This window comes from Coenobita brevimanus, chromosome 78 (assembly GCF_032717465.1).
Source record: "Coenobita brevimanus isolate Jiangsu-jjx chromosome 78, ASM3271746v2, whole genome shotgun sequence".
Lineage (NCBI taxonomy): Eukaryota > Metazoa > Arthropoda > Malacostraca > Decapoda > Coenobitidae > Coenobita > Coenobita brevimanus.
The window spans coordinates 33897751-33923973 of NC_137031.1; the positions used below are offsets into that span (position 1 = coordinate 33897751).

At 44.1% G+C, this 26223-nt stretch overlaps 1 protein-coding gene across 1 annotated transcript in view; it reads left to right on the forward strand.

Annotated features, from left to right (window-relative positions):
- The window catches only part of LOC145408793 (insulin-like peptide receptor), a 47758-nt gene that overhangs the window by 11004 nt on the left and 10531 nt on the right, over positions 1–26223 (forward strand). The window contains exons 5-24 of the mRNA XM_080279441.1: positions 1097–1194; positions 3169–3277; positions 4516–4688; positions 5315–5474; positions 6267–6383; positions 7665–7809; positions 8409–8614; positions 9654–9825; positions 10347–10387; positions 11042–11182; positions 13670–13843; positions 15113–15287; positions 16046–16416; positions 18442–18636; positions 18897–19060; positions 20016–20180; positions 21528–21714; positions 22191–22434; positions 23289–23427; positions 24365–24536. Coding sequence (XP_080135567.1) covers positions 1097–1194; positions 3169–3277; positions 4516–4688; positions 5315–5474; positions 6267–6383; positions 7665–7809; positions 8409–8614; positions 9654–9825; positions 10347–10387; positions 11042–11182; positions 13670–13843; positions 15113–15287; positions 16046–16416; positions 18442–18636; positions 18897–19060; positions 20016–20180; positions 21528–21714; positions 22191–22434; positions 23289–23427; positions 24365–24536 — 3348 coding nt within the window. The remainder of the gene's footprint in view (positions 1–1096; positions 1195–3168; positions 3278–4515; positions 4689–5314; positions 5475–6266; positions 6384–7664; positions 7810–8408; positions 8615–9653; positions 9826–10346; positions 10388–11041; positions 11183–13669; positions 13844–15112; positions 15288–16045; positions 16417–18441; positions 18637–18896; positions 19061–20015; positions 20181–21527; positions 21715–22190; positions 22435–23288; positions 23428–24364; positions 24537–26223) is intronic.

A 26223-nucleotide genomic window follows, 5' to 3' on the forward strand; every position in this document is an offset into this window, starting at 1 on the left:
CACACCTGTTACACACATACAGGTATATCGCATCTCAACACTTAGTCTTACACCTGCCACACACCTACACACCTGCATCACATCTCAACTGTTACACACGCTATACAGTTCTACACCTGTCACAAAATCACACCTTCCACACACATGAAACGCTTCAGCCCGAGGACGCCCTAATCAAATATATTCCTGCTACCTCCAGACAATGTTGCAATATTTAGTGAATATCTTATGATCCTGAGGGCTTAATGAAGGCAATATTCAACCAAATTAGCTCAAACAGTCTCTCTAAGGCCGAATAAAATGGTCTAGGGATAGCAAAAATGTACAAAATAAGTTCTCGTGCTGGAATGAGTCAATAAAGATCTCTGACTTATTTTATGTTGCTTTATTTTTTCGTACGAATCAAGACATTTTATCTGAAGTAATCGAACTCAGTGAATAAAACATTAAGCTCGTGGGTGTTTCCTGTGATTTCTCTCTCTCTCTCTCTCTCTCTCTCTCTCTCTCTCTCTCTCTCTCTCTCTCTCTCTCTCTCTCTCTCCACTACTTATTCTTCCTCTTCCCCCCTTCCCTCCTATGTTATTCCTCCTTTACTGCCTCCTCTCTTTCTCCTCCGTCTCTATCCCGACCTCTGATCACTTCTGGCACTTGTTGATCCTTCCTCTCTCTTAATTTCTTCCTCTTCCCTCTCTTCTCTTCTCTTCTCTCTCTCTCTCTCTCTCTCTCTCTCCCCTTCTCTCCCAATTACCATCCGTTTTCCTTTCCTCTCTTTATCATCCCCTCTCCCATTCTCTCCTTCCTACACGCCCTCTCAATCCTTTTATCTTTCCCCTCTCTTCTCCTGTCTTCTCTTGTACCATCCCCCTCTTCACTCCCTCTCCTTTCCCTTTCCACCTCCTCCTCCGTTTCTCTCTCTACCTCTGAACTTGCTTACTCTTCAATCTTCTCTCTCCTTCCCCCAAAACGCCCTTAATTCTTTCCATTCCATCTCCTCCTCCTCCTCCTCCTCCTCTTCCCTCCTAACCTTCCTCAACCCTCCTTCACTCATCTCTCCACTCTCTCCACCTCCTCCTCTGTTCCTCTCTCTCCCCTCTAGGTTCGGTGCGGGTGGAGAGAAACCCCTCGCTGTGTTACGTCACCACCGTGGACTGGGACCGAATCGCTACCAACAAACTCACCGAAAACTACATCAGTGTGAGTATTAGAGAGAGAGAGAGAGAGAGAGAGAGAGAGAGAGAGAGAGGGAGGGAGAAAGCGACACACAGACAGACAGACAGACAGACAGACAGAGAAAAAGAGAAATTCTGTAGTGTGCTCGAATCGGATTTATGTATCAGTGCAGTGTTGTTGTTTTTTTTTTCGGCGTTTTTTTTTTTAATCCACTGAACGGCTGAATTAGCCTGTTAATATTTTTTTGAGAGAGAGAGAGAGAGAGAGAGAGAGACGAACCGAAACCAAAGAGGGAGAGGAATGGAAGGACAGGAGGGAGAGAGCAAGTGGAGGGGAAGAGTTGTGGGAGAAAATATTAAGGAGGGAGAGAAGGTGAAACGAAGATGAGAAGGAAAGGTCGAGAGAAGGAGAAAGTGAGAGAGAAGATACAGGAGAGAGAATCTGAATTAAAGAGAGTGAAAGATAATTACTGAGAAGCCAAGAGAGGAAGAAACATACAAGAGGCACAGAACGAGAGAAGGAAAGAAGTGCTAAGAGAAAAGGGAGATGAAAATAAAAGGATATTGAACAGCTGTGTGTGTGTGTGTGTGTGTGTGTGTGTGTGTGTGTGTGTGTGTGTGTGTGTGTGTGTGTGTGTGTGTGTGTGTGTGCGTGTGTGTGTGTGCGAATTTCAAGAAAGAACAGGCATAAATCCACTTCTAAAGAAAGATCATACACCAATTCCATTAAAAACTTCATGTCTTTCCGCCCATTTTGAAATTCCGTATAAAAATCACCCACCTCATTATAATCTTACGTTAATTAAAAGCATATATATACCTGGATAATTATTTCCTCGCCAGGTAATTAAATTAATGATTCAGCTACCTGGTTTTGGGTCAACACAGGTAGTTTTTTTCCAGGTCGTTTTTTTTCTGTTTCTTAAAATCACTTCTGTTTGATGTCTTTATTTTTTTCCAATTTTACTACTGACAGTCGATTTTATTCATCTTAAAGTAGGTCTGGTAATTGAATAGGTTAGAGTCAGTCCTTATTTTATGCTTTTGTGTGTGTGTGTGTGTGTGTGTGTGTGTGTGTGTGTGTGTGTGTGTGTGTGTGTGTGTGTGTGTGTGTGTGTGTGTGTGTGTGTGTGTGTGTGTCTCTCTCTCTCTCTCTCTCTCTCTCTCTCTCTCTCCAAAAGTAAATAAAGGCTCTCCTAAGGTAAATAACGTAACCTGAAGACAGTGAATGAAGCTGAAGACGTCATCGGGCTGAAGGTGCTCACAGTTTCTACTCCTGTTTTCCTCTTTTCCTTGTTTGTGGATCCTACTAGCCTTGTGAACAGGAAAAATTGGTGTAGAATGACGATACTGAAGATGATGATGATGATGATGATGGTGATGTTGAGGATAATGACAAAAATTACTATGATTACGAAAATGGTGGTGGTGGTGGTGGTAATGAAAAGGATGATGAGACAATGATGAAGATTACGATGATGGTGATGACAATTACGACGATGATGACGATTATGACAATGATTGTGATAAAGATAACTTAAACTGTTACGAACCGGCTACCTCTTCTTCTAGCTTAAATAAATCCTACAACATCTTTTCTCACAGTCAATTTTCTCGTAGCTAAGGAGAGATCAAACATATCCTTTGCGCAGCTCCTCGGGTTCCAAGGCTAGGTTTCAAAGGCGTGAAGTGGGTGTCCAGAAAGTCCTGCTCTCCTAACACCTCTTTCGTGAGAGAGAGAGAGAGAGAGAGAGAGGGGGGGGGGAGGAGCAGCCAATCTTTAGCGCAGACTGCAGTAACTAAATAATATCATGCCTTTTGTACTCCAGCAGTATTTCTGTTATTTCTTACTATTTTTATCCGCATCACATTTAGTCACTGGTCTTTTTATTTCAATCAGTGCAGCCTTTCCTCTCAATTCTACTCCATTCTCTTCTATCTACCTGAGTCTCTACCCACGTCTCTATCTACCTGTTCTGTCTCTCCCTCTACCCCCCAGAGGAACAGAGATGAGGCCCAGTGTGGAGGCTGCCCTGAGGAGCTGAGGTGTCCCCGATCAGGCCGATGTGCCACGCCCAGATGCTGGACCCCACAACACTGCCAGGCTCGTGAGTAACACCCCTATTTACTCACCTACTCATTCACTCACTCACAAACTCACCCAACCCTTTACTTCCTCGCTCGCTCCTTCACACTCACTCACATACTCATTCACTTATCCCCTTACTCACTCACTCATTCATCCGCTTACTCACTCACTCATCCAACAATGCCACGTTCAGGAGTACACCCCTCCTCACTCATTCTCTCACCCAACACTGCCAGGCTTGTAACCCTAACCCCTCACTCACTCACTCAACACTGTCTGGCCTTTACACATTACGCTCACCCCTCGTCCATAAACACTGCAATTTAATGATGGTTAAAGAATGACTTGGTCGGACATGAGTAAATATTTGGAAGCAGCAGCTCGAGAACGTCCCTTTAATTTTATGCTTACAATTGACACACGAGTTTATCCAGCTTAGAAGATGCCCCTTATAGTGACTAATTCTCCCTTCTTCATCGTTACGGGGTCTTTTAGAAGCTTTAAGAAACTCTTTAATGGTAGCAAGGGAGAAAAAATTAAAAGACTTAAGTGATAATAAAGCCAGATTAAAATGTCCTCTTGGTGTCTGCCCTACAAGGAATTATTGATCAGTGTGAGTAATGTGCTTCCCTCTTTTATAAATGTCTATTTTATCCTCATTTCAAAAGATTATAAATAGCCTCACGTGACAGTGTTCAAAGTGTATCAATTTTACGGACGTATGTTTCGTTAAAAAAAAAGTTTTTTTTTTTTTTTTTTTTTTTTTTTTGTCTCGTGTGGAAAAATAAAAGTGAGTGAGAGAGGTCGTGGGTGATACCACAGTAGATTTTAATTTTCGTGCTAAAAATAACTAGAATACGTAATGAAGAGGCAGAGTGAAGCGGAGTTTTGGTGGGATTTGTGGTGTGGTGAAATAAGTGGAGTGTGTGGAGAGGGGACGGAGTGGAGAGTGGGGATTCTGTCTGGGTATGTGGAATGGTGAAATAACAGAGGCATCAGATAAGGTTTCAGAGTGGAGAGGACTTATTTATTTATTTATTCATTTGAGGCTGAGGGGATATTGTGGTCTGCTGAAATAATTGGACGGCGTGATGAGGGTGCGAAGTGATGGCATAGTGGACTTTTTAAACGGATTTATAGTGTGTGTGTGTGTGTGTGTGTGTGTGTGTGTGTGTGTGTGTGTGTGTGTGTGTGAGGGGGGCGAGGGAGCAGATTTGTGGTATGGTAAAATAACTAGAGTGTGTCGTGAGTGTGCAGGGTGCGGGAGGGAATGCCCTGGTGGGTGCGTGGAGGGTCGTGGGGAGCAGTGCTGTGACGAGGCCTGCGTGGGGGGCTGCCTACGACCACACGACCCCACATCCTGCCATGCCTGTCGCACTCTCATCAACGACGGACGCTGTGTCGACGCTTGCCCCAGCCCAAAGCTCAAGGTGGGTACTCTCTCAGGTCAACACTATCGTTATCGTCATCGTCACCATCACAATCACTATTATCATCATCCTCAATATCACCATCATCCTGCCCCAACCCTAATTTCATCAAGGTCTCACGCTTGTAAGCCTGGGCCGTATTCACGTCAGCAAGGGTGGGTTTATAATGCTTTCTAGCGCACTTCTCTAGCGAATTACCGGTACTTTACACATTAAACTTTTTTTCTTTTTAATACCGAGTAGTTGAGAAACATACTGGCAAAGAATAAGTACTAGGAAGCCTCCTTGGGTGTCTCTCTCTCTCTCTCTCTCTCTTTCTCTCTCTCTCTCTCTCTCTCTCTCTCTCTTTCTCTCTCTCTCTCTCTCTCTCTCTCTCTCTCTCTCTCTCTCTCTCTTTATATATATATCTCTATATATATATATATATATATATATTTATTTCTATATATATATATATATATATATATATATACTACTCCTATACTGAATTTTTTCTTAAGATATATTTTTGGCCCGGCTTGACTCTTCAGGTACCTATCAATCTATCTAGCGATCTATCAGTCAATCTAGCTATCTACCTATCTATCAGCCTAACTACTCATCGATTATATGTAACATTCCCACAGGTGTCGGGGTACAGATGTGAGACGCTGAGTGTGTGTGTGGAGCTGGGTCGTGCGGTGATGCCAGATACGAGGGAATGTGTGGAGCAGTGTCCCTCTGGCTACCACACCAGCACCAAGACACAGGGAGGCCTCACCTACACTGTGTGTGTTCCATGTAAAGGTAGGAAGGTGTGGAGACAGGCATGCGTTGTGGGTTGTGGAATGGATGGTGAGGAAGCGGAGGAGATGGCATGGAAGTGAGGAAAAGTTAGATGTAGGGAGGAAAGAGGCAGAGGAGATGGCGTGGAAGTAAGGAAAAGATTGATGTTGGGAGGAAAGGTTGACTGAGGGACATGGAGGGAGATGTGGAGAAATGTGCGGTGATGTGGAGATGAGAGGGAAGTGGGTAGGGAAGACAAGTTAGGTGCGGAGAAGAACGAAAGTTACGGAGATGAAAATGAATGGAGGTGTGAGGAAAGTAGCAAAATGTAGGGAAGTGATGAGGACAGGTAATGGAATGAGTAGGAAGCGAATGTTGAGAAGTGTAGGAAAGGAGCGAAGGAAGGTAGGGGAGAATGAAACAGGTTATAGGGGGATAATGAGGGGAGGGGTGGGGAGGGAAGGGAAGGAATGAATTCAGTATTTTATCTGCGTTGGCACAAAACGAGAGTATAACCAACATGAAAAGCGTTGACACCTGGGTATAAGGCAGAGACGAGATAACCATTTCCTTATTTTTAGTTCATTTTTTCTTAATCAATGTTGTTTGTGTACCCTTGTGTATCCAACGCAATTATTGGTGACATACAGAGCAAGAAATATATTGATGATGATGATGATGCTGAATATAATGACGACGATGGTGACGAAGATAACGACGATGATGATGATGGTGATGATAATTTCAATGATGATACTTTATGCTACACGTACGCGCTATAACCCTTCTTGTCCCTGTATGCCTCCCCTACAGGCCTAGTATGCGCCAAGACGTGTGAAGGCATGTGGGTGAGGAGCATCAGCCACGCGCAGGTGTTGAGGGGATGCACCGTCATTAGGGGTCACCTTACTGTGCACGTCAGCGGAGGAGGTGGGTGAGGAGGGTGATGATAAGGATGATGATAAGGGTGAGGAGAAGGAGAATGGTGATGATTGGAGTGGGGAGCGTGATGATGGTGACGATAAGGGTGAGAAGAATGATGATGGTGATAATATGGGTGATGGTGAGTGATGTAACAGGTGTGGTGACGGTACTTTCCATTCTGAAACCCACGACAAAAACTCTAAAATACCGAATCCTATAACTTACTTCATTAACCGCTGATTATATTCTACCGTGCCACTCGTTAACCCCGTCCATCCGACCACGTATACCGGCATTTCATTCTTGCTGCCACCAGACGATTTTATTCAGATTAAGAATGATCTCTCAGACTTAGGGGGTTACTCTAATCCCTCAGGCTCAATAGGTCTCTCTCGTAAGGTGGATCAAATCGTCTGGAGGTATCAGGTCCCTAAAAATCGTCCTCAGAGATGCGGGATTAAAAGAGCCCAACTTAAAACAACCCTGAATTTTTCGTCACCCATCATTTTTGAAGTATTAAAATTGCCCAACATTATACATCACCCTAAACACAAGCCTATTATTATCATGAAGGCAGTATCATGCTACACACTAATTCCGTATTTCACGATGGCAATATCACACTAGACATTAACTTTTACATCACGATATCACACTATCCACTCATCATCTTAATTTGTACGTCTGGAAAAATGTGTGCTTCTTTCCAACTGCACTGATACAGAAATTTCATGGTGACCTGTGCTGTGGGTGTGCCAGGTAATTGCACAATCAAGGAAGCCTATCACTTCAGCGGGATAATACTCACTCTCACCAATGTTCTCTCTCTCTCTCTCTTTCTCTCTCTCTCCTAATGCACTCCCTGTTTTCACGGCATCTATCACTGTCTGAACTTGGCTTCCCCTTCTCATACTTCCTCCTCTTCTGCTACTTATTTTCCTCTCTCTCTCTCTCTCTCTCTCTCTCTCTCTCTCAAAAAGATTCTTTCCACACCATTATCTCCTGCTCCAACCTTTCCTGCACATACATAATGCCATCTCTTCCCTCCCTCCTTCCGCTTCCTTTTTCCTCCAACCCTTCCCTCCATCCTTCGGTATCTTTTTCCTTCCTGTCACTTCCTTCATTCTTCCTCTGCTCTCTTCTTCTCTCTTCCTCCTTCACTACCATATTCCCCTCCATTTCTTCACTTGCTTTCCTCTTCTTTCACTCATCCTTTCCTCTTCCTTGTGCTCTCTCTCTCTCTCTCTCTCTCTCTGCACATCCTCGTATCTTACTCTTCCCCCACAGAGGAGCTTCAGCGTGAGGTAGAGGAGAGTCTAGGTGACATACGTGAAGTGACTGAGTACGTCAAGGTGTTACGCTCCAACCTCACCTCCCTCGCCTTCCTGAATAATCTGACAAGGATAGGCGGCACAAACCTGAGCCATAACAAGTAAGCATGCCAAGTTAAATGTTACTGTTTGATTAGAAAATGTCTAGTTCATGAATATAATGGGTGTGTGGTGTGGTGTGGTGTGGTGTGGTGTCATATGTCTTTATCCTTGCCTTCCTTCACAGTTCTCATCTCCCTGCCTCCCTCCCTCCTTACTTAACTACCAACATCTACCCCCTCGGAAGTAGAGAGACTAATAATAATTAAAAAAAAATCATCGATATTACAGAAGGTACTAACATTTCCTAAGACCTCCACCACACTCCCACCAAAGCTGCTATCACTATCACAACTACTGTCGCCACCAAACCACCACCACAACTACTCTCAATCAAGCCTCCACAATAACTGTCTCAACCAAACCTCCACCACAACTACTGTCCACCAAACCTACACAACAACTACTGTACTCTCCACCAAACCTACAACACAACTACTCTCCACCACACCACCACCACAACTACCATCACAACCACCAACTACACCTTGTCCCCCTTCCAACTAGCCTCCACCAGATCTCCACCACTACTAGTCTCCACCACACCTCCACCACAACCAACATCACCGCCACCAACCACACCTCGTCTCCCTTCCCTCAGTTACTCTATCGTGGTGCTGGACAACCCCAACCTGCAGTCCCTCTTCAACAGCACTAGCCTGGTGGTGGACAAGGGAAAGGTGTTCGTTCACTCCAACCCCAAGCTGTGCCCTCACCTGGTCGAGAAACTACTGGTTGACACGGGGCTGACGGGGGTGACCTCAGAGGCGGATGTCAGCCACACTTCCAATGGGGATAAAGTGCCTTGTGAGTAGGTTGGGTGGCGATGATAATGATAATGATGATGATGATGATGATGATGATGATGATGACGATTAATGAACGAGGTTGGAGGATTTTCTTACCCGTCTTGCCTAATCATCCTTACTTTTTTCCAACGAATTTCCCTAGTTTCTTCTTTAATCTTGCTGTTGCCAGACGATTTTATTCAGCTTACACGTGACTCCGAATTACAGGGGTTAGGTATGTCTCTTATAAATCACATCACTAAGGCAGCTCTGAACAGATGAATAAAATCGTCTGAGGGCAGCATGAACATACGGTAACGTCAGTCTGGATTATAACACACTATTCGGTAGAGAGAGAGAGAGAGAGAGAGAGAGAGAGAGAGAGAAATCCCGATTAAATTCAGAAAATGTTACCACTCCTAGTCAGTCATTGTTTTTTCCTTTCATTCTGCACGTTTTCTCTGCAGATGAATTTACTTTTTCACTCCCTTCTGAATTCGCTCAGGGTTCTCATATTCCTCTATCTATTCTGTGTGTGTGTGTGTGTGTGTGTGTGTGTGTGTGTGTGTGTGTGTGTGTGTGTGTGTGTGTGTGTGTGTGTGTGTGTGTGTGTGTGTGTGTGTGTGTGTGTGTGTGTGTGTGTGTGTGTGTGTGTGTGTGTGTGTGTGCCCATGAGTGTATGGGTATTTTTTTCAGTTTTCCACCAGGTAGTTTCCACATAATCGCACACTATTTTTCATACATTCTCCAAATCGCTCACCTCTCCAAAAAATACAGGCATATAGAGAAATTCCCAGTTCTTCAGTCGATCACCTACCCATCGCTCTTTCTATACTGCAGGTAACTTAATGCCCTTAACGCGTCTGTAATATCGTTGTCTATTACCTAACCTAACCTAACATACTCTATCTTACCCTACCCTAGCCTAACCTAACCTACTCTACCCAACCCTACCCCGCCCTACCCTAGACTAACCTAACCTACTGTACCCTTCCCTACCTTAACCTCACGTAAATTCACCTAACCTACCCTAACCTGCCCTACCCTCCCTTCTACAGGTAACGTAATGCCCCTTAACGCATCAGTAGCTTCGTCTCCCCTGTACGGAACCCTGCGAGTCAGTGTGGATACCGCCGGCCTCCCCTACGATACAGTCTTCTACGTCAGCTACAGGAAGGCGGAGAGGAATGTGTCGCTGTACGAAAGTGGCGACATGTGCAGCGACCAGGGGTAAGAGAGGGGATGACAGAGAGAGAGGAGAGAGTATGGGAGGGAGTAAGAATGGAGGGTGGGTGGAAGATGTGGAAGTGGGAATCCTCTACATCAGCTTCATAAACGCTAGGAGGATTGCGGTGCTGTGTGAGTGACGGTGTAGTGATCAGGGGATAAACGAGGAGACAGAAAGAAAATGAGAGAACGTGGGAGGGGAACGAGACGGGAGAGCAGGATAGTGGACTGGGAGTCAAGTCTTTTATCTCGGTGACAGAAAGGCGGAAAGAAATTTATCCCTGTTATGAGTGTCGATAAGCGAAGCGATGACGGGTAAGAGAGGCGGGTGATGTGGCAGGAAGGGGGAGAAGGAAAGAAGGAAATCAGAGTAGCAGTAGAATGGCGAGTGGTAGGGACGAATGGATCATGGGTATGGGAGACAGAAAGAGATGAAGTGATGTATAATTTGATCTGTTTACTTACCGAGGGTTTTTATTCGTCTTAGGGGTGACTTAAATAACGTATCTTTGTATATTTCACAGCTGGTCAACGATGGAGATGGCCAGACAAAACTACACAACAGATGAGGTGAGGGCGAGAAGAGGAGGAGGAAGAGGAAGAAGAGATCGAGGTGGAAGAGGGGAAGTTAGAGAAGAATGGAGAGCAGATGGGAACGAAGAGAGACTAAGAAGATGGATTACGGGAGGAAGGGAAGAAAGAGGACTAGACGGAGGAACTGGAGAGAAGAAAAAGGAGATAAGAAAAACGTTTGAAGAGATGATCATGGATAATTTTTGGAACGACAGGAGTGAAACCAGAGGAAATGAACACTCAGCATGGAGAGGAAGGAGAGAAACAGAAAGACAGGAACCGGTGCTAGTGGAAAAGGGAAAAACAAAAAACAAAGAACAGCCAGTCATAGACATTGATCTGAGGGACAGAAGAAAATCTGATGGATATGAAAACTTAAGACACAGACGAAGAGACAGCACGAGAAGCAAAAACGATCAAGCCAGAGCAAGACACAAAAACCGAAACACAAGTGGGAACGAAAGACGGCACAATGGAAGGCAAGAAGAGAGTAAAGAAAGAGGAGGAGAAGGCAATGAAGGAAGAGGGGGAGAAGAAGGAAAAGGAAGAGGGGGTGGAAGAAGACGAGGAGTGGAGAGAGAAGGGGAAAGGAGAGGACAGGGAGAAAAGGGGTATGATGGAAGAACTGAGCCCCACAATGAACCACTAGGGGACACCATGCTCCACGGAACCCTAGTGAACCTGGAACCCTTCACCCGCTATGCTGTTTACGTAAGGACTTTCTCGCCCATCTCCTCACGTCGCGGGGCACAGTCTACGGTCCTGTACGCCACCACAAGTCCCTACAGTGAGTCAGTCTGGCATGATTAAATTTACCAACTTTTCTCTAGTGCTATAAGTCAGTCTAGCATGACGAATCAACTACCAACTTCTTCTAGTACGGAAAGTTAGTCTAGTAGGATGAATTAGCTAACTTTTCTTTCTACGACGATGAACTACTAACTTCCTCTAGTACAGTAAGTTCGCCTAGTATGATGAACTAACTTTTCTTTAGGATAGTTAGTCTGTCTAGAAGGGCAATAACTAAATTTCCTCCAGCTAGTATTACTTGTTGGGGCCAATACGTTTTGGTTTTAATATTTTTTACACTGTTTTACTAAAGTTGTTTGTGTTTTTCCCTATAATTTTATCTAACATTTCCTTTTGTAAGTTCACCTCTCTCTCTCTCTCTCTCTCTCTCGTCGGCTTGTATTTAGCAGGGGCTCTCCCTTTGTGATTTATTGTTCATGTATCACACCAAAATCCCCATGTATGTTATTTATATTTCCCCGATATCGACAGACGCTGAATCCGCAACATCAATAAGTATTAAGGCTGATTAGGCAATATTTATCCCTCAGTAAAAAGTGTCTGGAAATCGATGCTGATGAGAATACGGTCCTTCATCTTTACTCCTTTAATAGTCTCACCTTTATTTCTATATGCTTCATCCTTAATACTTCAACAGTCTCATCTATATTTCTTCTGTACCTCACTATAATAATTAAAGCTCAGTGTGTTCTATCTGTTTACATTATCCCTCATGCATGACTGATGTGTAGGAGCAGGTCAGGCTTATGCTTAATCTGATGCCGGTGTTGTATATATTAGTCAGGATATTTGCTGAGCATGACATGGACTGCAATGCTGATGTTACCTGAGCCACCACGTCTCTTTCTGTCTGTTTGTTCTGTCTATCTGTATGTCCTGTCTGTCAGTCTGATTGCGTAAAAAATAATGGGAGTCAAGAAAGTTTACTGGTACTTCCTGTTGACCCAAAAGTTAAGTGATTACTATACAGCATAATTACCTCTGGGTACAGGGACGTATATTTCCAGTTCGTCCACCTGCTAAATGAGGAGACAGAGTGAGTTTACTGTAATTCCAACTTCTACACTCGTGAAAAAAACTGCTCAGAGCGGTGAAGGCATGCGCCCTATTGAGTGTTATTTTAGCTGTTAGCATCAATGTTCCTTGGATACACTGTTAATTTCTTTTCTACATATTTTCCTGTTTAAGTTCATCAAATTCAAGTATGAATATCACCATAATTCTCATCATTATCAACAACAACATTATCAATATCAACATCGTCATAATCATCATCATCATCATCATCATCATCATCATCATCATCATCATCATCAACAACAACACCAGCGGCAGCAACAGCAAAAAAAAAAAAAAAATTACAGCAACACTGCATCAGAAATAAGCAACCAATCCATCCCCTGACCACCTCACCTCCAGAGCCAAGAAAATGTTTAATTCCAGCAATAATAAAGTTAAGGGCAAAATAAAAATCTCCATATTATATACCAAATCGAGAGGCCAAAGGAAAATCCACTCAATCATTTCCATAAACTGAAAAAAATATATGACTAATGATCAGAATCTGGATTTTTTTTTTTTTTTTTTTTTTTTTTTTTTTTTTTTACTCAGCTAAGAAACCAAAAAATTATTGATGAGATGATTAGTGGGTGTGAGATGGAGGAGAAATTCGGTGATGTGCGGTTTTTCTTGATTAGTGATAAATATTACTTATGTTTTTACCTATTCTGTTGACGTTAATAAATTCCACAATATCATCATCATCATCATTATCATCTAGACCTCTTTTCCCACCTACTTGTGTTTCCTCGATATTTGCATCTTTTTATCCACAGCACCTCTCTCTCTCTCTCTCTCTCTCTCTCTCTCTCTCTCTCTCTCTCATTACCCTACATCTCCTCCACTCTCCTCTCCCTCACTCCTCCCTCTCCATAAACACGTTCCTCTCCCCCGCCTCTCTCTTTCTTATAACCCCTCCACTTCCCTTTCTCTTCCTCACATCTCCCTCACCGTTCCTCTCTCTCTCTCCATCAGCTATCTCTCTCCCTCTTCCTCACGGCTTCCTCACCAGCTCTCATTCAGTCTTCACCATCTACTTCTCCTTTCCACATCTTATCGGGTTTCACTTTCTTCCTCAACGTCTCTCCCTCACCACCTGCATCACAATCTCTCCCTCCCCTCTCCATCCCTGACCACCCCTCTTTCTTCCTTCTCCCTCATCATCTCTTTCTTCCCCTCGCTCTCCCTCACTAGGAACATCACAGAAGTCTCCCTCTCTTCTCTCCCTCTCCTTGAAGTCCCTTTCTCTTCCTTCTCCCTAACGTGCCCTTCTCTTTCCTCTCTCCCTATCTCACAACCTCTTTCTTCTCCTCCTCCTCTCTCCCCCTCCCTCACAGTCTCTTCCTTCTCGACCTCCTCTCTCCCCTTCCGTCTGTGTCTCTCTCTCAACGTCTCTCCCTCGCAGACCCAACCGAGCCTGTGCGAGTGAGGTGGAGGTCGTTAAACAGCAGCTCCCTCGACCTGTGGTGGGAGCCGCCTCGTCGACCCAACGGCGTAATCGACCACTACCTCGTCACCCTCACTCTCATGCTCGACACGCCCAGTATACCGCCGGAGCTCGACTTCTGCAGGGAGGAGGGTGGGTCGAGTAGCGCATTAACCCAGCAGTGGCGTAGGGGTCCGGGGCTAGGCTATTTACTCCAGACATTTAAACCTAGGGCGACAAATTTCTCGTCCATGAGAGCATTACACCTCAATACTCAGTGTAGTCACCTGTACAGTCAACCAGAAAAGTATCGGCCATCATACTGCACCATTAACCCTCTCATAATCGGGTCAACTCTAGCATTTCACACCAGCTAACACCAGACGATTTTCTTCACGTGAGTCCTAGGAACCAGAGTGTTTTAATGAGACTTTATTTTCCCGGCAGTCAGGGAGTACGTAGATGACAGTCTCGATCACGTACCCGACACCACCTTGAGCCGCCCGAGGGAGGGGAAGAACAAGAAAAAGGAGGAGGAGGGGAGGAAGGAGGGAAGAGGTGGTAACGCGAGAGGAACGGGAGGAGACAGACCAGGTATTGTATATATGTGAAATTTCTTAAGATTGCTTAGCGAGATTTCTTTAAGATTGCTAGCTTGAATTTTTCCCTTCAATCACGTAGCTCCCACACACCTCATCACAAGACGCTCGTAAAGATCCCAAACAATATACATCCAAACGAGAGAGAGAGAGAACATCTTTTAGCTCAAGATGCGTAAAATACTGCTTGTTTATATACTTATCTTCATCACACATCAACCAAACACTTTATAATCCCATGCTCTTGAGATTATTTTGTGCATAAAATTTCTTAGCCATGTTTCTGTCTTCACTTGCACACGTTTTACAACCACACCAAAGCGAGTATTCTTAGGCCCCAGCTGTGCAAAATACCTCTTGTTTACACAGTCAACTACACATATAAATAGTTACCTAACAATTTACAATCAAACGAAAGTGATTATTTACGCGCAAAAATATCTGAAAATAATTAATCCCCTTATTACAAAGACTCCTTTTTTTACCATGACGTAGAGTTTTCGTTCGTTGTTACTGCCTCCGGACGATTTTATTCAGCTTAGGAAGGTTCTCTGATACTGGAGGGGTTAATGGCGGCTATATCTAATCCCTCGAGTTTCGGGAAGGAAAAAAAAAATGAAATACTGTATACAAAACATTCGCCTGGCGATTGCATGACTAACAAGTACGTCATCGTTCTGATGGGGTAACTGGGAGGAAGAGATGTTCATCGTCAATATTTCTTTATCGTCAACATTTCTGTATCGTAAATATTTCTCTATCGTAAAATAGTTCTTTATCGTAAGCATTCCGATCCTTTATAAATATTTCCCCCCCGGAGCAGAGGAGTCGTGCCCAGCCAGTGACAGGTCCCAGCCCTTCTCATCCTCATCCTCCTTCTCCTCCCATCCCTTCTCTTCCTCTTCCTGCTGCCCCTGCCGAGATTCAGGAGGGGACCAGGAAGTGATGAGCCAAATAGCCTTCGAGGATTTCATCATGGACAATGTTTACGTCAAGAAGTAAGTACAGGTTTGTGTGTGTGTGTGTGTGTGTGTGTGTGTGTGTGTGTGTGTGTGTGTGTGTGTGTGTGTGTGTGTGTGTGTGTGTGTGTGTGTGTGTGTGTGTGTGTGTGCGCGCGCGCGCGCGCGCGCGCGCTCAAGGTAGTAAATTTGTATGGTACACGACTGATACACGCAAATGATGATGATGATGATGATAATGATGATGATGATGATGATGATGATGATGACGGTATGCTGTCAATTAAAAAAATAAACTGCCCACACTACTTTGCAGGTGGCACATCGGTTACCATCGATAAGTGAAAAAGGTTTATTCATACATACATGGTGAAGGCCTCCAATATGCATAAACTAAATAATTCAAGAGTGCAACCAAGCAGTGAGGGGATTCATGGAAGCTATATTTAAGCCTTCCAATTTATTACTTATCGATTTATTTATTTATCTATCTATTTACGTATTTATTTATGTAGTTAAGTATCTTTTTTATCCTGAGCTGAATAATAAAACGACCAATAAAGGGCGATCGTAGTGAAGGGATTTGGTGTAAAGTAATTCTCTCCCTCCTCTCACCCTCAGACATTACATTTCTTTACGTTAATTCTGCAAAGACTTAATAGTTTGAGTTCATTTCGGGACGAGGAAAAGGAATTATATTTCACCAAGATCCCAGTACGCTTTAGGATGATTTTAAGATGGTGTAAAGGAACTATTAACAGCAGTTGTGCCTTCTGTTCTCCCTCTCTCGACCTCAGATCCGGCAGAGGTCGACGGGAGGCCACCTACTCGCCCTTTGAACCAGATGATGACGAATTTGAAGCCGGCCTCATCTCCGCCTTCGTCCGACAACCCTACCTTCCCCCAGCCTCCCACGCACCGCCACATCTCCATTCGGCCTCCCAAGCACCTCCGCAGGTCCGGGATTACCTTGAAGGGGCCTCAGGAGGGATGGAGGCGCCGGAGGAATGGGAGGGCGAAGCTGAGGAGGACGGAGGAGTGGAGAGCTTCCCGCTTCACCAGGGCCAGACTGTGTTCGAGTTTCCCAGCCACGAGGGGATACAAGCACATTACCAGCCACATGAGGAAGATCTCGCCAAATACACGCTCCCTCATCCTAACAATATCAGTGAGTATCGTCTGACCTAGCCAAATACACGCTCCCTTATCTAATATCAGAGAGTAATGCCCAACTCTTGCTATGACGTGGATGCTATGACGTGGATGCTATGACGTGGATGCTGTGACGTGGATGCTATGACGTGGATGCTATGACGTGGATGCTATGACGTGGATGCTATGACGTGGATGCTATGATGCAAAAAAAATAAGTGAATTTTACCTGACGAATTTTCAGATGGGAAGGGGGTAAAAAAAAAAAACTATAGTAGGACTCGCGCACGTTTGCGGCTGTGGTGTGGCCCGCACCTGTGTACAATGGTGCCACGTTTCCCCAACTTGCGATGTGAAACGGAAGCTATTTATGTACAAGGCATCACAAATTCGATAAATTCAGATGAGTAAAACTTACACTTGTGTATTTTGATGGATGAATCAACAGTAATCTTATTATGCATAAAATATTTATACAGTAACACAGAAACATGGCATACATAGTGTACAGTGTTGCTAAAAGAAATTGTAGTCACTTTTAATGGTTTTTAGCGTAGTTTTAGGGTGGGTAATAATATCACAGTTATGGATATAAAATAATGAGCCTGAAAAAAGAAGAAATATGCCAATATCCAAAGTAAAAGAAATAATTCATGTAATTCTTGTGAGTGGCAACACTTACACACCGAGTCTGGCCTAAGGTAAAGTACGTACCTCCGTAGACCCAACCATAGCTTGTACAGGTGTTGCTAGGGAAAAATGCTCACATTTACCGGCTTTTACCGTAATTTTAAGGACGAGGAATAATCACATTTATAATCATAAGCTAATATGTAGGACAAAATAGTAGGCATATGCCAATACCGAAGTAAAAAAAAAAAAAACATTATTCACTCGCGAGCGGCAACACTTCCACACCCAGTCGGTGAGAGAGAGAGAGAGAGAGAGAGAGGCAGGAGAGGGGCATGCATTGAATGCATTGTCGGCATCACTAAATATAACAAAACCAAATTAACAAATGAAAGCACAATTATAAATAACTTATAAAAGAATCAAAAGTACTCAGGGTGGCTCACATTTCCCGCCAGGAGAGAGAGAGAGAGAGAGAGAGAGAGAGAGAGAGAGAGAGAGATAAAGGTATAGAAAACGTGGCAACACTGTACACAGGTGCGGGCCACACCACAGCCGCAAACGTAGGCGAGTTGGAGTGTAGTGATCGTGAGTGTACTTAATGTTCTGAGTACTGTACAATCTGAATGTCAAATGTGTACAACCTGTGTTACGACAAATCTTTAGCAGAGTGACTAGAGCGAACATTACCTTTTGGTGTGGGATGATATCTAATGGAATGTTTAAATTTTTTCGCCGCTATGATAATCTAGAGGTAATAAAAATCGTCTGAGAGCCGGAGATATTAGAAAAAAAAAATCGTTTCTTCCTCATTTACTATGCATGTTAAACCTTCTATCTTCGTGCATGATAAGGAAGTAAACGAGGTCGACACTAAATAATAAAGAACATAGAGAAAACTACATCAAGGTGTAAATATGCATGATAAATCGCCATGGAAAAGGAATTACGGAATCTCAAAATCCAATTATAAATCCAGTAATATGTCCACCCCCTGTCTCACGTTGAACAAGCACTACAGCAGAAAAAAATCACATATGGAAACGAAGGATGATTATTAATATTATTTTTTTTTTTAGTGGGATCCTAACGAGTCGTGAATTTGGACATTTTGCTTTTTTTATTTTTTTTTTTTTTTGTGAAACAGTCAGGGAACTCCACTTAGATTTTTTTTTATCTTTTGTTAGTGGGGAACTTTGGCGATTTTTTCTCCTCTCACTCGTTGGGAATTTGGTGGAAAAATGGAGTAATTTCACTTTCTCTCCCTTTAACTCTTCGCTGTCACAACGGCCTCTGTCTATTCATTGGGTTTCTGGTGTTACTTTCATCATCATTATCATCATTAATATCATCACCATTATCATCATCATCATCATCATCAATTTTACCTGTCCTAAATCTTTCTCCCCAGGTAACGTGTTCCTGAGACAGACCCGCCTGACCCGCGAGCCCTACCTGTCCCTTCGCGCTGGTCTCCTGCACTTCTCCCTCTACACCGTCACCGTCTCCGCCTGTCACGCCCCTATACACACACCCTTCCCACCCTACCAGTGGAAACTATGCTCTCTCTACCCAGCCCGCACCGCCGTCTACACAAAGGCTGACGGTAGGTGCCCTGTGGTGGGTGTGGTGGAGTGTGGTGGAGTGTGTATGATCCAAAGGAGCACTGGTATCGTTATGTATTGCTGATTTTAGATACTGGTATTGTTATTCACTGGTATTGTTAAGTACTGGTATTGTTTAGGTATCTGAATGAAAGTGAAAATGACGACGATAGCGATACAAACGATACACCTCAAATATTTCCAAAAAACTACCCTTACACCCCACCTCTCCCCCTCTCTCCATGTCCCCACTCCCTCCCAGCCAGCTATGACGAGGTGGTGCAAGGGTCGGTGGAGGTCCTGGTTCGAAACTCCACCTCCACCCATGCAGGGGCGGTGGAGGTGTGGTGGGGGGAGCCTCCGCGCCCCAATGGAGGTGTCCTGGCCTACGTGGTGCAAATAAGACAGACTGATAAGAGGCCACAGGTAGGTTGGCTTAGTTTGTGATACGGTGTTTTTATTAAGGCTGTTCAAGTTTATACTACTACTATTATTATTATTATTATTATTATTATTATGTAAAAGCGGTCCTAGGAATAAATTTAAAATATACCATCAAATCATGGCCGTGTTTGTGTTTAGTAATCCATGTGATATCATTAATTATATTAAAATAATCCTTTTTTTATATCACGTTCAAAATGCGATTAGTATAAAACCTGTAAGTCTGATTAACAGCCTCTGAAAATGTAGGCTTATCCTCATGTATCCTAATTAAATATTTTTATTACCCTTCCTCTCCATCAATCCTACCCTCCCTCCTCTAATTTTCTGTTCCTTCCTCGTCCCCCTTCCCATATCTGTTTCTCCCCTTCCTCTCCCCATTCTATTACCTCTCCTTTTTATTATAATTTCTCTCTCCCCCTCCTGCTTCCCCTCACCTCCCCTTTACCCCTACCCCTCTCCTCTCCTTCCATCTTCTCCCTCCATCTCCCAATTTCATTCTCTCTCATTTTTCTTTTCTCATTCAACTTCACGCCCCTTCTTTACTCTTGTTATCATCTCCCCCTCCTCTTCCTTCCTTCCTCCTCTTCTTCCTATCACCCCCTCCCTCTTCCTCCCTCCTATTCTGCCTATCACCCCCTCCCTCTTCCTCTCTCACTCCATCCTACCTCCCTCTTCTCCCTTTATCTCCCCTTCCCCTTTCCTCTTTACTTCTCTCTCTCTCTCTCTCTCTCTCTCTCTCTCTCTCTCTCTCTCTCTCTCTCTCTCTCTCTCTCTCCCCTCTACCTATCTTCTCTCTCCTCCCTCCTCTTCCTTCTATCCTTCCCTTCTTCTTTCCTTTTTCCTCCCTCCCCTTCATTTTCCTTCTTTCCCCTCCTTCCCCCTCCTCTTCCTTCTTCCCCCTCTATCCCTTCCTCCCCCTACCTCTCCCCTACAGCCGGTGGTGATGGAGCGTTGTGTGGCGGGGGGAGTGGGTCAGGAAGGGGGTGGGGGGCACGTGACCCTGCCCCCCCTTCCCCCAGGCTCCTACTCAGCCAGGGTCAAGGTCAGGTCAATGTTCGCTTACGGCAACTACTCCAGCGCCATCCCTTTCTCCGTAAAGGTGTGTAATTGTTTATGAGACTCTTTGTAAGTATTTTTTGTCTTCATTCTTGCTGCTGCCAAACATATCACAATCATATTCATGAATATTTAGGTGATAGGATACGAAAACCAACACAAGCTGTTATAAGAGTTAACTAGAAAGCCTACTGATGGGGTATACCCCCGCTAAAGCCAATAAAAATTATGATTTACTATTGTAACCCCTCTTTCCTACCAGATGAAACTTTTACGGTCTTACGTGGTCAAATGATTCTACAGTCTTAGTCTGCCCTGTTACATAATCTCACAGAGGGTATATCACCTCAACATCACTTGACTTGAACCCTGATGAACCACCCCAACACCCCTTGACATCAACCCGGATGAACCATCCCAACATCACTTGACTTAAACCCTACTGAACCACCCCAACATCACTTGTCTTAAACCCTACTGAACCACCTCAACATCACTTGACTTAAACCCTGCTAAACCACCCCAACATCACTTGATTTGAACCCTAGTGAACCATCCCAACATCACTGACTTAAACCCTACTGGACCACCCCAACATCACTTGATCTGAACCCTACTGAACCACCTTAACTCACTAAATCATCCACTACATCGAATGAGAGGGTGGTGGCTGTTCCTGCCTACCACATCATCATCTCAAATTTCACTTTCATTTCCTCACATCCCATAATCAATTCATTACACACCACCTCCATCTTGTCACACCTCAACGTCACCTTGTCATTTCCTGCCCTCACCTGCTCACATCTAACCTTCATTTTTACATCTTTTTCACATTTCATTTTATCTTTTTCATTTCCTCATATCCACATTCTTATCACCCTCCCCCCATTCATTTTTCTTCCATCACACTTCACCTTCTCTCTATACAGTATATCTCTCCATCTTCATTACCTTCTTCCACTTTCTCACATTTCCTCATCCTCTCATTCCACCTTCATCAGCACATGATCTCATATCTTTTTTCAATTCCTCTCTCATTCTTCTCTCCATCCCTCATTTTTCCATTCATCTTTCATTACTCTCGTTTTCTTGATCACACTTGAAATCACAGTTCCCTTCTTTATCTTCCGTTCTTTATCTTCTTTCATTTCACACTCCTTTCTCTACCAAATCTTACTGTCGTCTCTCCTTCTAGTTTTGCAGTTTTCAATATTATTTAATTATGCCATCTCTCTCGACCTAATTATCTGCCTCCTCAGACTCTCTCTCGCTCTCTCTCTCTCTCTCTCATCCAGGTCTCTGTTTTCAACTCCAAATCGACTTTTCCACCCTACTACAAACTCCTCCAGATCCACCTTTCCCCCTTATTACAACCTCCCTCCTACAGGCTCGGAGAGGGGGCCTACCACTGCCGCCTGTACTGCTGACGGTGATGATCGTGGGCGTTGCAGGGGGTGTGGCCGGGGGCGTGGCGTGGTGGGGGTGGAGGAGATACCACACCCACTTCGCCCACATCCCCACCAGACCTATTCCCGATGTGCTGGAGAGGGTCGATCTTAACCCCTATTATAGAGGTTAGTGACTAAATTATACTACTCATTTTCTCCGTCACTGTTACCGCTATCACCGTATTATAGAGTTCAGTGGCAAAACTATATGTACTGTACTCATTTTCATCGTCACTGCTATCGCCACCACCGTCACCGTCTTCGTCTTCATTTTCATCTTCTTCATCGTCTTTGTTATCTTCATCACCTGTCTCATTCCGGACAACCTAGAGTCGACCTGAACTATTATTACAAGACATATACTTCGTTCTCTAAATCACATTTTTTTCACCTTCAAGCAACATCACTCCAACTATATACATCACTTCTCATCATTCTGCTTCCACCGCACAACGCTCCACCTCTTCATTCCACCTTTAAACATCACTCCATTTCTCATCATTCCGCTTCCACCTTACAGTGTTCCACCTCTTCATACTACATCACTCCACTTCTTATCATTCCGCTCCCACCTCACAACGCTCCACCTCTTCACCCGACAGAAGGCTTCGCTCCGGCTGAGATGTTTGACGCTGAGAACATCTTTTGGCGAGACGACCTGAAGGTACATTTCGATAAGCCCCTCGGACACGGGTTCTTCGGCACGGTGTTCGAGGGCGAGATGCTGAACCGAGGAGGAGCTGGGGAGGGTGGAGGGGGAGGCCTGAGGGTGGCGGTAAAGACACACAGCGAAACGGCAACCACGGACGAGATCAAGCAATTTTTGAAGGAGGCCGCCCTAATGCAGTGAGTTTTATTTTTGGTTTTGGGTACGTATTCTCGGGGGTTAAGGACGCCCACCAACATCTCTTCCTTACAGATTTATTTTTTGATACGGCTGCCTGATATCGTCTTGTATGCTATTTATTCAGAGTATGGTGATATTAAAATGACTTAAGTAACACTGATAAGGACGGCCAGGTGTAATAAGCAAAATAAATACCTTAGGAAGAGGTGTTAGGGAGCTTCCTTAACCGACGGGAAGACGGGTCATATTCTTGCTTAGCTCATACGACCTTCTTCGCCAGCTGAGCTTTACCTCCTTGAAGACACACAATGAGACGGTAATTAAGGAGAACAAAACAGTTTCTCAAGGATGTCGCCCTGGCACTGAGTTATGCCTTCTTGGGTCACTGCATCTGGTGGTCCTTCTAGTTATCTTCTTCCTACATCCAGGCAATTTTAACCCCCCTGCAGACACACGAACGAGATCAAGCAGTTTCTCAAGGCCGCCCTGATGCACTAGTTAATTTACCTACTGATTCCCAATGTCATCTTCATCTTTTACTGTCTTCTTAATCTCTCCAGACAGTTTTATTTATGAACACAACTATGCTCTTCTCAAAAGCAATATCATAGCACCAGTATTCGTTTCATATCAGGCATTTTAAAACCATCTTTCTAATCTTTAATTTTATCATCATTTTTCTCCCGACTCATTCCGGCCCGGACACCAAGTTCTTTTCGCCTCAATCACCAATCTCTTCAAGTTTTTTCCTCCCAATCACCAACCTCAAGTTTTTTCTCCTCAATCACCATTTTTTTCTCCCTAATCACCAATCTCTTCAAGTTTTTTCTCCCCAATCTCTTCACCCCCCCAGGAGCATCGCGTGTCAGCATGTGGTAAAGCTTCTTGGCGTGGTGGGGGACTACGCGCCCGTGTACGTGGTGATGGAGCTTATGAGAGCTGGGGATCTCAAGACATTTCTAAGGACCCACGCCTCGCAGATCACGCACCAGGTAGGATGCTGCTGCTGCTGCTGCTGCTGCTGCTGATGATGATGATGATGATGATGATGATGAGGTGGAGGAGGAGGAGGAAGGAAATTGATGATGATGATGATGATGATGACGGTGAGAATGTGAGATGGTGATGAGAGAGAGAGAGAGAGAGAGAGAGAGAGAGAGAGAGAGAGACAGACAGACAGACAGACAGACAGAGATAGAAATTCAGACCTAAATAAAACTCTGTCAAACACTCAATTCCATCAAAAGTTTCCAGCACATACCCTGTCATTTCCACAGCTTCCCTCTCTAATAACTTGACAGCCAAAATAATTTAACTCCAGCATTTTCCCTTGTAGCCCCTGTGTTCCAACTCTTTCCTTTCATCTCTATATTTTCATCCAGTTGCAGTCCATTGATTATCCTTCTTGTCCTTGTTACCCACACAAATGTATTCCTAAAACTGGGTTCGCGAGGGGGTGGACAGGTATTTTTTGATAGTCACGTATGGAACCTTCTATTTCACCACCTTCAGAGAGTAGGGGCCCGAGGGTAGGTTTAGTCCAGAATATTTAAGGCTACAAGACTGACCAACGCCCCTGGTAACGATAATGTGATAGAAAAACCTCAATCTCCTCCATTTCCGAATCTACCTCTCCACCATATCTTTCCACGCGTCCCTGCAACTCTATCCACATCATCAATCCATCTCACCACCATCCCTTTTGTCCACTTCTGCTCAACCCTTTTCGCCACACAATCCACCTTTCCACCATATCTTTTACGTCTCCCTTCAACCTCTCCACTTCCCAATCGTCCTCTCCATCTACCATTTTTATCATTATTAATCTCCACTCAGCTCCTTCCACTCCCAACCCGACTCTCCACCAGACCTTACCACGCTCCTTTCAATCCTCTCACTTCTCAATCCACCTCTCCTCCACCTGTACAGAAACTAGTGGAGTTGGCGGTGGAGGCAGGTGACGGGATGAGCTACCTGGCGGCTAAGAGGCTAGTGCACAGGGACTTGGCCGCGAGGAACTGCATGCTGGACCACAACCTCACCCTCAAGATCGGGGACTTTGGACTCACCCGTAATCTCAAGTCCGAATACTACAGGAAAGGTGAGAGAGAAGTGAATATTTGGCGAGAGAGAGAAAGAAATATTTGGCGAGAGAGAGGGAAATATTTGGTGAGAGAGAAGAAAATATTGTTTTGGTGAGAGAGAAGGAAATACTTGGTGAGATGGAAGTATTTGGTAAGATAAATATCTTGTAAGTTAAAAAAAAATCTGGACAGAGAGAGAGAGAGAGAGAGAGAGAGAGAGAGAGAGAGAATATCTGGTGAATGAAAGAAATATTAGGTGAGGAAAACCTGGATATATACTTGGTGATAAATCTTAGAAAAAGGATCTGTTGTAAAAAATGGTTGCTAATGTCTATCTGATCCAATGATTTTTTTTTTTTTCATGGCCACACTAAATCAACATGCTGACTTCACTCAAATAACTACGAAGCCTTCACCTACACAAAATAAAACGCACACACACACACACACACACACACACACACACACACACACACACACACACACGGGGTCAGGAGGGTTAGACGAAGGCATAGGCAGCCAAATTCCTCCGTCTGCACCTCCTTTCCCGCACGCCAAGAACATTTTAAGATGCCACGCAAACATGACGCTGGATGGAAACAAGAAAGACACTGGGAATATGAAAGACGAGGATACCAAACTATGAGCTGCAGGATTCAAGACATTATGTAACACAGGCTGGTGGAAGGAGGGATGGATGGACGGGAGGGCGGGAGGAATGAACTGATGGATGAATGAATGAATGGATGGAGTTGTATCATTTCCCTTGCTCTGAGTTATGTAGATGTCATGATTTCATTGGTGCTGCTGGAGAGGGACGCCTTCACGCGGTGGCACCAATACAACCAGGCGGCTATGCTACCTGACTGTTCAAACGTCCCTCGGCTCACTCTCTATTCTCCTAAAAGAGGATGGTGAACTGCAGGAGAGCATCAACATCAACCTCGAGTCCACTGGGTTCACATTTCATACGAACCTGGAGCTACAACAACTACTAATCTGGTTGACTTCCGAGACCTCGTACCGTAACTCCTCTCCCTCGGCGACTTAACTTGCCAATAATATTTTTACGTCCTCACGTATGTTACTGGTTTAAAACGCAACACTTTTCTCTCACCTGCCTAAAACAACTTAACGACCTCACGTATGTTGCTGGTACAAACTAAGTCGATATTAAGAAGATAAAAAGAAAACACAAGCGGACATCAAGCTGCAATAACCAAAATAAACAGTAAATTATGAAGGTGCATGAAGCTCCTTATACCAACATGCATAATCTTTGGGGTTATACAGAGTCTTTTAACGGGGCTCCCAAACACCTGCTCCTTACCAACTTATTTTTTCATCTAGAACATTAATATTCTCTTGCATGTTACTTTAGCAATCCATGTTCGTATTGAAAGACGTGGACATAATACAAGAGATTATTATGATGTTATATGCAAAATAGAATGCACGCAAAAAGGAAAAAAAAAAAGTATACGAGAACGCATTATTTGCATTTTGTTCAACCACCGCATAATAATAATAATAATAATAATAATAATAATAATAACAATCATCATCAGCATCATCATCACCACCACAACCACCACCATCATCAGCATCATCATCACCACCACAACCACCACCATCATCAGCATCATCATCACCACCACAACCACCACCATCATCAGCATCATCATCACCACCACAACCACCACC